Source organism: Pholcus phalangioides, unplaced genomic scaffold (assembly GCF_987345545.1).
Source record: "Pholcus phalangioides strain wild (caught in Gottingen) unplaced genomic scaffold, Ppha-v1.0 ptg000039l_1, whole genome shotgun sequence".
NCBI lineage: Eukaryota > Metazoa > Arthropoda > Arachnida > Araneae > Pholcidae > Pholcus > Pholcus phalangioides.
This window is the reverse complement of record NW_028301625.1, coordinates 553,662-571,766: the sequence shown is the minus strand read 5'-3', so window position 1 is coordinate 571,766 and position 18,105 is coordinate 553,662. Positions and strand designations below refer to the sequence as shown.

At 36.2% G+C, this 18,105-nt stretch overlaps 1 protein-coding gene across 5 annotated transcripts in view; it reads right to left on the bottom strand.

Annotated features, from left to right (window-relative positions):
* Positions 1–18,105, bottom strand: part of LOC149065437 (pre-mRNA splicing factor CWF19L1) — a 104,385-nt gene that overhangs the window by 33,562 nt on the left and 52,718 nt on the right. For all 5 annotated transcript variants that reach the window (XM_089253798.1, XM_089253797.1, XM_089253795.1 and 2 more), the window contains one exon: positions 7,249–7,328. In XM_089253798.1, the coding sequence (XP_089109924.1) occupies positions 7,249–7,328 (80 nt within the window). The remainder of the gene's footprint in view (positions 1–7,248; positions 7,329–18,105) is intronic.

The window sequence follows — 18,105 nt, the reverse complement described above, 5'->3', positions numbered from 1 at the left end:
CAAAAAAACCTAAAGAAAACTACAAAACATACACTATTTGACCCAAAGGGATAATCCTTCCACGGATCATAAACAGTAACACAAATGGGACAATTTTCTTGGCAACCTTGACAGTGTACAAAAACAGTAATACTCAATAAAAAATTCACAATAACACTCATTAAAAAATACTCAGTAAACAATAATACTAAATATACAAATTAACTTTTTCTGACAAATACTACTTTTTAAATGCCCCGAAACAGAATATGCCGAAATCTGCGACCTGCAGAACAATCTGGAAAAATTTTAAGAAAAATGTGTGAAAGCTGTTGTCTATTAATACCATTAAACTCATTGTATAATAAGCAAATTGCTGCAGATTTCAATGCTGGGCCATCAACAAGTGTCAGCGTGCGAACCATTCAACAAAACATCATCGATATGGGCTTTCAGAGCCGAAGGCCCACTCGTGCACCCTTGATGACTGCACGACACAAAGCTTTACGCCTCACCTGGGCCCGACAACACAGACATTGGACTGTTGAGGACTGGAAATACGTTGCCTGGTCTGACGAGTCTCGGTTCCAATTGCTTCGAGCTGATGGACCTGTACGGGTATGGAGACAACCTCATGAATCCATGGACCCTACATGTCAACAGGGGACTGTTCAAGCTGGTGGAGGCTCTGTGATGGTATGGGGCGTGTGCAGTTGGCGTAATATGGGACCCCTGATACGTCTATATACGACTCTAACACATACGTAAGCATCCTGTCTGATCACCTGCACCCATTCATGTCCATTGTGCATTCCGACAGACTTGGACAATTTCAGCAGGACAATGCGACATCCCACATGTCCAGAATTGCTACAAAGTGGCTCCAGGAACACTCTTCTGACTTTAGACACTTCTGCTGGCCACCAAAATCTCCAAACATGAACATTATTGAACATATCTGGGATGCCTTGCAACGTGCTGTTCAGAAGAGATCTCCACCCCCTCTTACTCCTATGGATTTATGGACAGCCCTGCAGGATTCATGGTGTCAATTACCTCCAGCACTACTTCAGACATTGGTCGAGTCCATGCCACATCGTTTTGCGGCACTTCTGCGTGCTCGCAGGGGCCCTACACGATATTAGGCAGGTCAACCAGTTTTTTTGGCTCTTCAGTGTAGTTGTACTTGCAAGTTAGAATGATGCTTTCATTCTTTTATTGATAGAAGTAGTGACAACATACTTAGTGGACCAATAGGCCCTTAATAAAACAATGAAGGCTTCCACTGATTCTGAAACTACTTCTCTAATTTTCTGAATTTTCATTGTTTCTTTTATTGTTTTTCTATTTTCTCTCTCATTATTTTTTGAATTTCCAACAATTCTGGAATTATATATTTCTCTCACTAATTTTGGATTTTCATCATTCTCAAATTTTTATTGATTTCAAATTTTTATATTGTTCATAGAATTAGTTCTATTAATTTTTGATATTTTTAAGCATTCCTGTGCAATTTTTGAAAACGTTATGCTTTTGGGATGCTGATTTTTCCAATAAAATATATAGCATCAGGGATTGGGTGGCCCCCAAAATCTTTAACATGTCTCTGATTAGTAATAGATACAAATAGTATGATTAGAAAAGATTCCAACAAGCAGAGCCGTAAAAAAAGGGACATAGCAGGCTCACGGACATTCTTTGGTGTACATCAGACTACATGCTCAAGAGGTACTGCCATTTATCCTCCACATCGGAAGTGGAATACAATTTCTGATTTTTTCTTAATTTTGTGGGCAGCCAAGTGTCAACTTGTATTCACACCTCAAAGTTGAAAACCACAGAAAATGAACATCAGCAAACCATCTAAACGTGTGATTACTGGGTTGAGATTTCACGATGCAAATAAATCATAATACCACACGACTATACAGTGCCTGCTGCTAAGGTGTTGCAAAATTAGACCACAATGTTGTGGGTTGTCTGAAATTCTAATACAGCACACATGGTTGTCACTAACAAAAAGTTATGATTATTTAAAAGGTCTGAAACTTCAGCTACAAAATTCAACAGAATTATTATTTTCACATAATTTAGCATGGAGGAAGCAGCTGCAGATGTTCAGAGAAACACTTTTCTAATAGGTTTCTAACCACTGTTCCATGGTGACTTTTCTGGGGTTCCACAATATCAAAAGCTGCGAAATTTTCAATTGGTGTTTTGATGAAAAATGTTGAATAAATACTCATGTTTTTTGGGTTCCGTGGTAGTGTCTTGTAATCAAGTATTCAGTGAGAACAAAAACATTAGAAACCTCCATTGTACATCATCCTAAAGAAGCTCTAAATTGTTTTATGGCTACAATGCACATGAACTGAGTTTGTGTATGCTTACTGACTGATTTGCATCCAATTCCTGAGTACTTGGCGCTAAGCCAACATCATTCTATTGTAAGAATCACTGACCAGTTTTTATTTTTATTCTTTTTCTTGATTTTTTTAATCATTTTCTAATTTTGTGAAATTTTCCATGATGGTAGAACTGGTACATCATTTCACAAAGGTGCATGCAAATTCCACTCAGAAAAAAAGAGACCACAAGTCATTTTTACTGGCTTTGAGTAAGAATGCAAACGGTAAAAGAAAAAGGGATAGCACATCAATAGCATGAAAAGAAGGGCTTCAACATTATTCTACGTACCAAGATCATCCACCCAAATATTTTTGTTTTCAGTGTAAGTTAATAAAAGAAAAACAAGATTTCCAAAGCTGAGACACATACTGTACACAAAAAAAACTTTTATAAGAGATACATATATCTCTTTGGCAATAAAGTGACACCTCTCTAGGCAGCCACTTCTAAAAGTGGAAGAGTAGATCCACTTTGCCAAAGAATATTAAGAAGTCACAAACGAATAAGGCAAATACACAAACTCCTAATGTAATAATAAATACGAATAAGGTAAATACACTGCTCAAAACAATTAGGGGAGCAAGCAAAAAAGTGAAGAAAACTGCATGAGACAGCCACGTATTGGCATAAAATGGATAGTACACGCGTATCAATGCGCAATACAGAAAAAAGACGTAAAAAAATTCGGAATTAAGCTTTAATTCTTTGAAAATATGGAAAAAACATGAAAAGATGATTTAGGACAACAATTTGGTTACATGTAAACAATAAAAAAAAGTACTGTTTAGACATGATGCAGGAGTTTTAATAGGGTGTGTGGTCTCCTCGAACAGCTAAGACTGCTGCACACCTGTTTGCCATGGATGTGATGAGGTTATCAATCAGACTTCGGGGAATACTGTTCCACTCCTCAAGAAGTGCAATCTGCAAGTCTCGGACAGTAACAGGCGGCCTTGGTCGCGCAGCAATGCGTCGTCCGAGCATGTCCCAAACATGCTAGATTGGATTCAGGTCAGGAGAGCACGCTGGCCATTCCATACGCTGTATTGTTTCAGCTTCAAGCATGTTCTCCACCAGACGAGCTCTATGTGGTCGGGCATTATCATCCTGGAAAACAAAGGAATCTCCAATGGCTCCAGCGTAAGGGATGACATGAGGTCGCAGTATCTCGTCTGCATACCTTCGGGCCGTCAAAGTGCCATTCCGAAAGATATGCAGGTCCGTACGTCCTCCTATGCTGATTCCACCCCATACCATCCAACCAGCTCGTCTGTATTGTGACCTTTCACGACCGAATGCGGGGGTTATTTCGAGTGCCCCTGTTCCTCCATACCAGAACACGTCGGGTGTCACACTCCAGACTGAATCGGGACTCGTCTGTAAACAGCACTTGGCTCCAATCATGTTGCCCCCAATCTCGATGTTCAGCAGCTCATCTTCTTTGGGCCGCACGGTGGCGTGGGTCAATGAAATGCAGACCATTGGCCTACGTGCATGGAGCCCTCCCTCATGAAGCCGATTACGTACTGTTTGGCTGGACACCCTTCATCCTGTTGCCAAGAGCAACCGTCTTTGCAGCTGCGTAGCATTCTCTGTTCTGTTTCGACGGGCTGTTAACCGTGCATACTGGTCATCAGTTGCTGTAGTGGCGTGTGGCTGACCTTGCCCTGGTCGACGTCTAACATTTCCTGTTTCTTGGAATCGATTCCACAGCCTTGCAACAACACTTCTGGCGACTCCAACAGCGTCCGCGACACTACGTTGTGTTTGCCCGGATTCCAGTCTGCCTGTAACACGCCATGCCATGGATTCCGGTAAATCACGTTGTTGAGACATCCTCAAGTCACTTTGTCTCAAAAAAAAATACTGTGCAATCGAATTTCACAGTTACGGCAGTAAAACAGACGTTTCTGCAACATCCCGATTTCTGCCCTTATCTCCTTTTTCTGGTTTTTGACGTCATGAACTTTGATTTGCATATGAAGTTTTCTTCTTCCATTTCCTGCTACGCTTTAAATTATGGATGATTCATTTTATGTTACTTATCGGTATACATCTTTGCGTAATTTTGTTAAAACCATGTGCTCCCTTAATTGTTTTGAGCAGTGTATTTCTAATGTATTTGCCTTATTCGTTGGTGACTTCTTAATACTAAGCTTCCAAAAATAACAGCCAATCGAGAGTAGCATGATTGTTGTCAGTGAAAAAAAAGAAAAAAAGTTGAGTGTATACTCAGAAAGAAAAAGTTCTCAAATACAAATGTCACAAAAGGCAAATTGCCCAATGAGGCGACTGAAAAAAAATGTAGACATAACCAAAATACAGCAACCCAATATAAGACCATTATATCATGAAAAAAAAAAAAAAAACTACAGTCAAACCTCTATTTCTTGAAAAACTATCTCGAAAAATAAAAAAATTCTTGCACTTATTGTACTAAAACAATGCATTTTCCCCTCTCTGTTTCAAAGTAATTTTCAAAAACTCTCTATCTCGAAGGCCAAGCACCATTGATAGTAAAAAGAAAATCTAGAAATTTCTTTTCTTTCTCATTAACCTGGCTTTTTTCCGGAGGTGAAAGGAACTGATAAGAAATTATTATTCATATTACAGCCCATTGTGTTGATGGATCTTGTCAATCATAGGCGGATACTATGATTGATGGGTGGGGGCATGCCATGTGGATGGCTTTTTTGGCATGGCGAAAAGCCAGCCAGCAGACAATTCAAAATTGCTTCAAGAGAGCTGTCGGTTTTGAACCAGTCAGTGATGAAGGATCAGATCTAGTGGTTCATTCGAATTTCAACAGATCTCAGAACAATGTTTAAGATGAAATTTCAGAACATTATGGCATTACTAAAAACACTTGAAGCTAGAAATTTAATTTTCCAATTTTATGGAAATGGACAAGTTCATTATAAACTTATCAGCAGCTTGACCGATACCGAAAATATTTCTGAATATATGGCTGACTCGGGTGACGAAAATACAGCAGAGGATGCTCCAGAGGAATTAGAAAAAAGTAACAGTAAAAAATACTGATCACACGTTGTAAAAACACTGTGCCATTTTCTGGAGCAAGCTCAGAAGATAGGACCTAAAATATTTCCAGCTCTTGCTAGTATAAATTAAACTGTAAGTACAAAAGATATGCATAAATCTAAGTTTATGGATTATTTTGAATAGGTATGCAAATAAAATTGAATTGAACAAAAAAAAATCTAACCTATTTTAGTGTATTTCATATAGTGTGATTAAACATTTTTATTATGTAACTTAAGCAATAATTTCATTAGTATGTAGTAAAATATAGTACATTATTTTTTAGCTCTTGTCAATTGAATTTTTTGACATTTTTGGCATGATTTTCTTTTCTTACTAAAGAAAACTCTATTCCTCGAGAGAAATCTCTCTATCTCAAATTTTTTTTCTGTCCCATCAGTTTCAAGATAGAGAGGTTTGACTGTAATAATAAATAATACACTGCCTGTGTAAAAAGATTATAGATGTCTTATTCTAAGTATAGATAGCTTCTCGATTTATCTCAATATGTTCATCATAGTTCATTATGCCAATTGTGTTAGAAATCATGACCCTCAGAGGTATGTTATTCCATTTATTGACAAGAGTATAGAGAAAAACTCCCTGCGACACCACAACCTGAATCTGTCTCTTAATAAATGACACTGGTGTCTCCTTGTCACAATAGTTGATTGATAACTAATGGTCCACCCTATCCATCCCGTTGGAAATTATAAACAATTTGATCATGTCCCCCCCCCCCCCTCAGATATCTACATTCTTCCAGTGCAAACATATTCAATAAATCAAGCCTCTCTTTCATAGCTCAAGACTTGTGTTGCAAGAAGATCACACATAGCTCTCCTCTGTGCACCCTCTAAATCAAGTCTATGTCCATCATTAGGCATGGTCGCTAAAACCTTATGGCATACTCCAGTCCAGGATGAAGTAAGCCCTGAGAAAGTGGAAGAATGACTTTAGAAGAACATGAAGAAACTGTTTCAAGAATAAAACCAAGCATTCTATTCGATTTTTTGACCACTGCTGAACAATGTTCAGAAAACATATGCCACTCATCGATGAGAATTCCCAAATTGGTGATCCATCCCACTTATATCCAGGATATTAATACCATTCAACTCATAAGTTAAACATGGGATGTTCGAACCCAAAATTAGTGACCACGCATTTATCCACACTAAACATCATGCTCCATTCATTAGCCTTTCAAGATTTTGATACACAGGATATGTGCTTCAAATTCCAGCTATAGAGGATCAAATGTTGGCTATATCAAAGTGCGAGTAACAGAAGTTACCATTTTCAGATTATAAAAGATGTTTTCAGATCATATACAAAGTGAAGTGAGACTGAAAATACATAACAAAAGTGACCAACTTGTAAAGAAGTAACTTCTAGTGAAAAAGTGAACTGAGCCAAGCCATGTAAGGGCCACATGTTGTGACAACATTGTCCCAAGAGCAAGAACTTTTTTCTTACAGGGCGTACCTGCTGTTGCTCTTTGCACAGAATTTTGACTTTTATGTAAAATGAGAAAACATTCTACTACATAAAAATATATATATATCTTTCTTCTACACTACAAAAAAATTCTGTATGCACAGAAACGTGTATGGTCAAGAGGTTTACAGCTTACAGGGAACTTTACTTAAGAGGTAGGTATTTTTGATGAGTGGAAAACCAAAATGATAGAATTTACTATATGTTATACATCAAATACCATAGATGACCAAAAAATATGTTAATTAAATGAAATAAAAGCAAAAAAAAACATAATATGTCATGTAACTTTAATAGAGCAAGTATAATATAACTTACATGTTCTCCAACTATCGCAATCAAATGACTTTCTGTAGGCATCCTCAAACAAAACCAACAATTCTGCATCATTCTCGAATCTAAAAAATACAATATTTAATAATCAGCATCAACCAAACAAGCATCCTGAAGAAAATAGTGTACTTTCTGCATAAGCATTATCTTTTTCCTAATGGCTTTATCTATACAGGGTGATTCCATAATTCCCCGTGCTGCCTTTTACTGACAAATTGTTGATCTAGACCAGTGTTTCCCAAAGTGGGCGATGAGACTCTTCAAGGGGACGATACCAGCTTCAGACACGATTGGGGGTCTATGAGTCGCCATAAGGGGGCGATGGGAGGACGAGAGAAAAGAATAAGCTTTCAAAAACTCGGACCCTTTTTCAAGGGAGCCTTCGTAAATATCCTTGCCCTATGGGCAAAAAAAATTAAGAATATTACGCAAAGTATATAGTTGCACTTATTTCATCTGCTAAGGGAACAGAGCTAAAGTGTTTCTTTCCCCCCCCCCTTTCAATATGCACTGTACATTCCAGATGTATGTGTTAACTGCAATTGATCGATAAAGCCTATTGTTGCAGATTTCAACACCATCTGGGGATAGTCCAGCAACCCCCTGGGACTGGTTTTGTTAATGACTGAGTCATTATTGGAGCCAAGGTCCCCGCCCCACAAAGATTGGGTGAATTCTTGTTTCGGGGCCCGAGACGATGCTCATAATTTTTTTCACGTTGTAAATTCACTACAGCAGCGGATTGTCAAAGAGCTTAGCCACGGGGCCATGATTTTAACATCACCGTTCATTCACCTACGGCGATGGTCTTTTTATATGTTGTTTTTTATACATAATGACATTCATCGTCATCCCCGTATGCAGTGGTCATCAAACTTATACTCTTAGTATTGGTTATTATATGCGGCTTTCAGGAAAAGTATAGTAGCTATTGTGCATTCATAAAAGAACCGCTTACGCACAGATGCAATTGTAACATGACGACCTGGGATCTCTTACAATCCTATTGTTCAATTAATCTTGTTTAGGCCCCAGGATTCGTTGGTTGCCGGAAACCACCCGAGGCTTCCGCTGACATTCCGGTTCGGGTCAGTTAGTTCACTTAGTCTAACGGTCGGGGGGTGGGGTCTCCTAGCCGTCGGGCGAGAACAGGGCCAGAGGTTGGGCTGCCAACGTCCCATATAAATTCCGCTTTACATCCATGTCAGAGATCCCAATAGCTCGTCTAGTTACCTTCTCTTTCCCTCTGGGGTGGGGGGTTCCCGTGGTTCGTCGGTGGGGGCCACGTCGAGTCGTCATCGTTAAACTCTACTTTATGGATCCTAGCCAGATCTCCAATTTGTTATGTTTGGTTGCCAGATTCAATATTAGAATGTTTACCATATTTCCTTTTCTCTCATGAAATTATGTAAATTAGATACAAGCTAATGCCGTACCTTCAATGTTGTGATTGTGTGATTGGTTCTTCCATGAGGCATTATGGGAATGCTACTATATAAAAGCCAGTTAGAGATGTGCTTCACTGCTTACTACCTTGCTTACGACCTTACTTACGACCGATTCGGCTACTTAATCACTAAGGCGTCACGCCCTGTTATGGTGTGAGCTAGATCGTCTCATAAATATAATGAAGTTATAATTGTAGAAGTGTGCCTTGGCACTTAACCCGTCTCATCGCTTGACTTCATGTGAGGTTTCAACATCGTCGTGATCCAGTGGATTGGTTAGTGGCCAGACCGGCTACCTGTGAACTTTCGCCTCCAGTTCCATGTGCAGCGGCTGAGCTCTGGTCTCAACGAGTGTTTGAAGACACCAAACCCGACTGAAGCTGGTACCGGGGAGTCTTTGGCTGTGAGGTCGACACCTGGGAGTGTGTATCGGATGATGAGAACTAACACGTGAAAACCTGGACATGGCGGTGAGATCGATCCCTTTTATTGTTTCATTGAAACATTGAGAGAAAAGCCTAACTGTGATAATTTGAGATAAAACGTAACATTAATAGTTTAACATATAATTGAATAAATGTTTATAGTTCAATCAAAACCTTTGTCTATTTCATTGTTGTCATCCACTCAATGGTTACTGGGGGAAAAATATTAAAGAACCGGGAGGTAACGATATTACAACACGTTACACAATCATCAATGGTCAACAGCTCGTCACAACACCCGATTGAGGTTGGTGACGCCCCTAGGAGCCATGACGCTCTCTTTGAGGAACACTGCCATAATGGAAACATTTTTTAATGAATGCGTGCACGTTCGTGAATTACTCAAACCCAAGGAGTGCCAAAATATGATTTACAGGCGAGTAATATTGAATTTTTGTGTTAAAAGGTCATATATCGAAAGTGTTTTTGACACAATGGATGGTTCAAACATAGAGATATCGATTTCAGTCACCTCGTTGAGAAATTTCCCTGTTGTGGCCTTTGAGTTTGTATTTGTAATTTTGATGGTGTCCGAAAAGAAATGAAACTAATGCGGAAGATGTTTATTGAATCCACACCGCGTAAGTGCAATGTTTTTTTTTATATTTTTCAAAATTTTGATGTTAACTAAACATTTTTATAATGACCAATTTTCATGAATTGAGTAAAACACTTGGGCGGGGCGGTACTAGCCATTCATGCTTATTAAGAACGCTATCCGTATCCACACTGATTATGACAATATAAGGATAAAAATGAAATTTTGGTAATATCTCCAAAAATAAACATCGCTTCTCCTCCGAATATTCCGAGAATATATGGATAGGGGGACACACACTTCTTCAGCATCAGATACATTTCTCCTCGCAATGGCGTCGATTTAATAAAAAAATTATTATTTTTTGTATTGAAAATTTTTTAGTGATTTATTTAGTGTTTTTCCTCGAAAGAAAACGATGCATTTTCGCATGACCTTGCAAGACTGATTTAACTAAATTCGAAATAGACTCATTAAATATAACATTGGCGTATGCAACCGGGGGCAGGGGGTTGGGTCTAATCCCACGTTTGAGCCAAGATTATAGTATTATTTTGCAGGAAAAAATGTAACCCCCACTTCAGAAGGAAAAAAAAATCTGAAACTCAGAGAAAATTCTGCGTACGCCTATGTAGTAGTATATTAATAGTATTACTCAATTATATATTATAATATATTATAAATCATATCTCTTTCAAAGAATTTTTGACTGTTTTTTACGTTTAATTAACGTGGTTTCATCTGAATTTTTTTCTTTCAATGTTTGAGGTGAAAGTTGAAATTCGTTGTGATCTAACAAGATTTCTGATATGTTCATAACACAATGGTAAATATCCAATGAGATTCATTCAGAATTGTACGTAAAAGAAAATAATACATTGCAATGATTTTACTCCCGTTGATGCTTACCAGTTTTAATCAAGAAAAAAGTGAGTCCTGAGTTTTTGAAATTATGGAAAATTACATTTTTTTCCACAAATTTGGACCTAAATAATATTGCAGTAACGCTGCTGATTTGAAAGATAAATTACAGACAGCCGGAGCCAAACCTAGACACGAGGAGTCTGGGCAAGGCAGGAATTAGGGTCACTCTGACTCGGAATAATACCTGGACAATGTTTTGGATAGAGAATAAACAAAATTAAACACCAGACATCTTTTGCTTAATTTGTTCATTATCTTGTGACATTGCTCGGCAAAAACTGCATTTTCTCTTGTGGAATCGTTCACACCCGAAATAACATAACAGAAAATATATATAAGGCAATATAATAAGAAAATACTCTCATTCGAATTAGTTTCAAAATTTTATTTAAAACAACAATGAATGTCTTACGAGCGGCTTGATTGATAATTTTAAAAATGAATTTATTTAAATGATTGAATTTAGATTTTTTTTTTTCACAAGCTTTATTGTTGAACATTTCGAGTTCAAATCCCTTATTAGTGTTACTGCTAACCAAAATGAATTATTATGTACCACATTTCATTAAATGACAGATTTTGCTTATAAGTGATCCCTGGAGTAGCTTCGAAAGCAGTTGTATTCATCCTTTGAAGACTTCACCTATAGTGTGTCGCTTTAGGAACTCATGGCTTTTTCCTCCTTATTTGCCTTTATCGTTGGTTCCTTCTTTGATTTATCAGGAAAAGGATTATTACTATCGTAAATTATAAAAATATTTAATAGCAAACGTACAACATTGGTAAAAATTGAATCGACAGTACAAAGATAAAAATGAAATAATCCTTGGCAGTATTTTAGTGATTAGAAAAACAAAAAAAGACAACAACGAAATACCTGGGACGCTTGTCCCATCGGGGTCGATCTCTGATAAGGGGAAAAGTCATAAAGCACCAGATTGGCATGTAAATTTGGTTGCCGACTCATGCTTCAGAAAGTGTAAACACGATTGTGTATCTAGTGCGGTACAGCAACACTAATTCTAATTGGACATTACCTAATAATAAATTCATCGGAACTCAACTCATCTCAACACCTTACTCTGTGTACTCTATGTCAAAATAGAACACTCAAGTCCAACATTCGTTGGTGAGAATAATTTCATGTAAAATAAAATTTCCAAATATGTGATTTCATAGGAGTAAACACATGCTAAATCTAATTTAAATTGTTCCAGGAATGTGTGAGGTGCAGTTGACAATGGGGGGGGGGGGGGGAGCGCAGTTGAAAGAATATTTTTTTATATAACGTGATCATTCTGAAAAGATCCTTATAATCTATAATGAAATATATAACCTGTATTGAATAAAAATAACAATTTTCAGTAATTTTTTTTTCAATCTTCAACAATAACAATTATCACATTTACAAGAAAAATTGACAGAAATAGCATTAAAAGAGGGCCTGAAGTTCAAATTTGAAGATGGCTATTAATTTTTCTGGTTGCAAAAGCAAATACTGTACCTGGAATTAATGGGATATGCAGTGGAACCTCCCATAACGAACACTCCCCGTTAGTGGACACCTCCGGTTACCGAACACTTTTTGAATCACATCAACAGGATTCCGGATATGCGACTGATTATTTTACTATCCATTAACGGACATTCCTCGTTAGTGGAGAAAATTTTCGATCCTGTGAGTGTCCGTTATTGAGAGGTTCTAATGTAGCTAAAAAATTTCAGGTGCGAGACGTTTCAACGCAGTCACAAATCATTCAACAAAAATCAAAAGCACCTACAGATATTCAGTTGTGAGGATTTGAGAATGCTGCTCAGTGAAACTAAGTGACAATCACCACACTTAGAAAAAATATCTATTAATAATAAAATTATTTTTATTAAAACTAAGTGACAATTGTCGTTTTCTGTGTTTTTAAAAAAAAAATAATTTCATTAATAATATAATTATTTTTGTGCCATGCGAATATTACTTTGATTGCAATCAATGTAAATATGTGCATCTGTTAATTTTTTTTTTGTTCAGCTGTTTAAGTTTACTGTAATCAGGGTTGGGTTTTTGACATGACAAGTGTCGAAAACTGGTTTAAACTGTCAAAAACTGGTTTAAACTGTCAAAAACTGGTTTAAACCGTCAAAAACCTAAATGAATGCCTTTTGATAATGTTTTGAACATAATAGGTATACAACATGATGAAAAACTTACTTTTTGGCATATTACAATGTTTTATTTTTAAACATTTAATTTATTACAATAATTAAAACAAAATATTAATTATAATTTGCAATTTTGAATTCTTCAACATAAGAGTCTAGAACATATAAAATATAATTTTATGGTTTATTTATCTAAGCTACTCATTACCTGTGTTCAATTTGTTAAGTGGATTAGAACTGCTTATTCAAAATATGTATGATAGGGCATCAGGGTTAGGTTTTTGACCCCAGAAACTAACTTGGTATTAAAACTATCAAAATCCTCTGTCAATGATGTCAAATAGTTTTTGTTAACTTGATAGATATGTTAAATAACAAAATACTTATTTTTATTTAGATTAAAGGGTTTTATATTCAGAATTATAATTACTGAGGAAAAATATATATTTTGATATTTTAAATTTTCTGATCTGCCCAAAATTTTATTCCATATAAAATTTCTAACGCAGCGTCTGTTAATGCACTAACTAAACTCATTTATTTTCTCCTAAAAATTTCTTAGATCAGGGTGATTAAATTCTTAGATTCACACAGCTTTAAAGAGTATTTTCAACCAAAGCAGAGCTGACAAGACTTTATACCCAAAGCATTTGTTTTGCATGTTTGAATACAGCTTCAATTGGAAAACCATTGCATTATAAATACTAGTAAATGTACCATATCATAGTGCAAAAGTAAGAATAAAACAAGTTTGACATATACAAGCTAGCATTGCCAAATTAAATGACATTTTAGTCCTACAATTTAGTATTTTGATCGCTAGATATATTTCAATGTTATGTGCAATAAGAGTATTGTTTTAAGTATCAGTGGTTATCTAGATAATTTAATAATAACAGAAATCAACATTACATACATGATGTAATAAACTTTTTTAAACACTTATCTGTTGTAAAAAGAGTACAGCAGATAGTTTATATCAATGCATATATATAAGCAGTTGAAGAAATTTTGGAAGGTCAAGAATTATCTTGAATCAAAGAATGTCAAATCGTTCCATAGTTTTCCCTTCAATGTTCATGTTATGCTTTATTCAAATTTTATAAGAAAAAAAAACCATATATTGTCCAAAATAATTCTGTCGGGAGTAGAAAATTATTTTAGAATCTTATTAAATATTTATTCTTTGTATAACATAGTCACTTTAAACATTACATGCAATTAACGTGTGCATTTTCATTGGGAATTTTTATATCGAAAAGCAATATTTGAGGTTTTTGACAGTTTTTGACAAAGGTTTTTGACGCAGGGTTTTTGACGTGACAGTTTAAACTGCGGTTTAAACCGTCAAAAACTGCCATGTGTCAAAAACCTGCCAACCCTGACTGTAATCTGTTGAAAGTTTACTGTAATTATTTAGAATTTTTAACACTTTTATACTACCCTACTGCAGAAAAACATATCGATGCAAAAAACTCGAAAATTTGTCACTGCATGTTTAAATTTTTTTGTGTGGATCTTTAAAGTCACTTCCAAGGGGGTGATGAGAAATTTGGTTTTTGAAAAGGGGCGATGGGCTGAATAAGTTTGGGAAACACTGATCTAGAGGCAGACGTTCAATTAGAAAAAGCATTCATGTTGCAAGGGGTTGTATAGTTATCAAAATAAAAATGTGAACTTTTTATACAGTCACCCAGTCAAAAACCCAATGAGGAAATTATTGCCTTGTCCTTCCTGAGGCCAACAAAAAAATTTCCACGTTTCCAAGTGCAATATTCATTGAGATATTTGAATTAAAAAAATCAGAAAAGTTGGTAAAGAACATTATAATGTAACATACAATGCTTCTTTCCCTCATTTATGCTTTTCTTTCCCAACTCTTCACCAATTTTTGAATTCAAATATCTCAAGGAATATTGCACTTGGAAACATAGAATTTTTTTTTGTTAGCCTCAGTAAATACAGAGCAACAATTTCTTAATTGGGTTTTTTTAGGACAGGGTGACCGTACAAAAAGTTACAATTTTTATTTAAACTATACAACCCCTTGCAAAATGAATGACATATCTGAGATCTAATTGTTATTTGGATGATTTTTCTAATTGGAAGCATGCCTATAGAATCAATGGTTCCACAGTAAAAGGTGGCAAGGGGAATTATGAAATCACCCGGTAGCTATAATTAACAGAGGCGGCCCCTGAAGAGGGTGTAAAAGAATGTGCCTCTCAAGGAAAATTTAAGTCGTTAATTTGATTCTTCAAATGAATTTGATATCAATTTAATGTCGTTGAATTGAATCAAATGAATTGATAAAATAAAATAAAAATTTCAAAAGTGTCAATTAAAATAAAATAGTGTCTATAAAACGGGTTATAGGGTGACCCCATATGCAGAATAGGCACTAAACAAGAGAGCATTGGTGTAGTTAGAACATGGGAAAGGAAAAAAGGAGTGGTTGGGAACACAGGTTGGTATACTTTTACTGGGCGCTCTGGAAAAAGCACCCACAGATATTGATGCTGCCATGCAACTTTTAAATTGGAATATATCATTGAAAAAAAAAGAAAAAAAGAGTATAAATTTTCACAATTTAAAATAATCGATTGTTGATGGCAGCTGTTGCGTCTAAACGATTATTTTCAACATTGAAAAATATCAGTTAGGCTCACTGAATAAATTATTACGTTAACCTATTAATTGCCAAATTTTTTTTTGAAATTTTTGGCAGGATAAGTTATATATATGTACAAAAAGTTGTAAATGGAAAGCATGTAAAATTCCAAAATCCCCAAATGGGGATCGTGGCAGCTAATGGGTTAATGTTGCATTGATAGAGCATACACCCTATTGGCCCCTTCTAATAAGATGTCACTAAATCACAAGATTTGGAGGCCTGCAAGCTTCATGGGAAGTCCAAATTAACCCACCGTATCTGGAAAATTGAAGACCTCTGCTGTAAGCTGTTACTTCTACAGGGCTCCCACTCAAAAAATGAGAAAAAGTAGGAAAATGCAGGACTAAAAAGTAGGATGGGGGAGGGTAACCCCCTTAGACAACATAATCATAGCATAATGGAAAAAAATTCCTAAAAAAAATATTTTATTTGCAAAAAAAAATTTTTAATTAACTTTTTTTTCCCCAGCACTATTTCAGTCAAGCCAAAACAAAATGACAAATGGCTTGGTTACAAAACCAATTTTTGGCCAAAACAGTGCACTAGTAACCACAGATAATTCTTTGCAGTCTCTCCTCACATATATCACATTCTTTTTTGGAGTCTTCCAAAGTGAAGAGCTTGTCAACTCTCTTCGACAAGGCACAGTAAATTTCGAAGACGTAAGTTTTTTAAGAATGACGCACCTTCGAGACCACTGTCAAAAGCACAATGCAAAATGTGTAAATTACAAGATCCGACGTAAATAAGACAAGGTGAACCAGATAGTTTTACTGTGTTGTTCATCATTTTTTAAATTTTACTGTTTTGCTCATATTTTACAGTTCAATGCCAGTGTAATCATTTTTGACAAATGGAGCACTTCCATTTCTAGCTCTTTGCTGAGCATTGTAAATATTGTTTATGCCTCTTCATGCTTTAAAAATACAGAAGACAACTGAATGCTATTGGGTAGCATCAGAATCACCAAACCTAGAATACGCCTACGTATCCAACTGCTTTGAAATGCAAACTGTTGTTTCACCTATTTGCACCATAATTTTGAATGATGAAAGTTACTGTCCAAGACCATGAAGTAATAAATACAAAATTATTTTTCCATCCAGACAGAAGTTTTTAATGACTACTATACTTGTTGAACCCTCAAACTAAGCAAATGAAAAATTAATCAAATGGTCCACATACACCCCCTCCCCCTCCAAATTACCTTAAAAATGATACAATTACTGCTTTGGCAGAATCATTAATTGCATTCTCCAACATTTGTAATATTTGGCAATATATCAATAATTTTCTGCTCAATTAAAATCAATTACACAAATTTTGTTGATAGGATTTGTGGTAAAAAAAATAGGAAAAGTAGGACAAAAACTAGAAAGTAGGACAAAACCAAGCAAGTAGGACATTTTACCAAAAAGTAAGAAAAGTAGGATGAGTGGGAGCCCTGCTTCTAGCTAAGTACGGAACCCAAAGAACAGCAATTTGCCCAAGGGCCCATGTTTTGAGACAGCCTTGAATAGAAATAGGACAATTTGAGAACAACAACAAGTGTAGTGAGGTTCACTACACTCGAGAACCCAGGGGCTCAGAGACCGACCTAATTTATAAAACTTTTGTTCACTATAGATTTACTGAGTGAGATAAGTAGGGAGTGTCTTGCTCCTTGATGTTTGATGTTTTCTGGACTGATTTGGTGTCCCTCTGGCCAGCTTTGGCCTGAGTTAGATCCGACCGTCTATATACGTTCCTGTTCAGTGCACACAAGCTCTAAGGAAAGATTGATATTCGTTGTGTTTGTAGTCTAGTGCGTTCACCCGGAAAGCGGAAAGGACATAGGATTAATTCCCCCCACGGGCAGTTGAGTTTTCTCTTTCCTACATATATCTTCACATCAGCCAGCTGTTAAAAACCTTTGTATGGATAGAGAAGAGTGACGTCATCCTTGGATAAGTCGCCATCTGGTGACAGTGTTACCAATTGGAGGGTGTCTACCACATACCAAAAGCAAAATTTGGTGACGTTTTGGTGACCTTTTCTCGTTTGACATAATGAACCATGGTGGATGATTTTTTCATATCAGTGGTTCCCAAACTGCGAGTTGCGACCCCCTAGACAAGTTTGTGTTAATAAAATGGGGGCATGTGAATGAATTTACATTATAGAAACGTGATAAGAAATAAATTTTAATCTTTTGCAACTTTTCATGGAGCATGATAATGATGTCAATACATATATACACAATGTATTTTGATAGACCATACAAATATTTTATGCAGGGGGGGGGGGGTTGCAACCCCTTCAGGTTCCCATGTATCTCCCTGTAAGCTCTGTCTCACAACACAAATCAAATCTCTATCAGAGTCTTATTACTGTGAAAATTTTCAATTCGTTCATTTTTGAGTTCGTTCATTTCACAGCACCAGTCATTTTGTTTTGTGCACACAATGGTTTATACAAATGAAATCTAGTAAAGCCAATTACAACTGAGAATTAGAACAGAGTTCTCAGTGGTGTTGAGACCATGGAAGCTGTGGGTGCTCGAGCACTCATGATAATAGGTGACATAGTTCTTAGTACCCCAGAATTTATTTAGAAATTGAAATTTGCTATTTATAA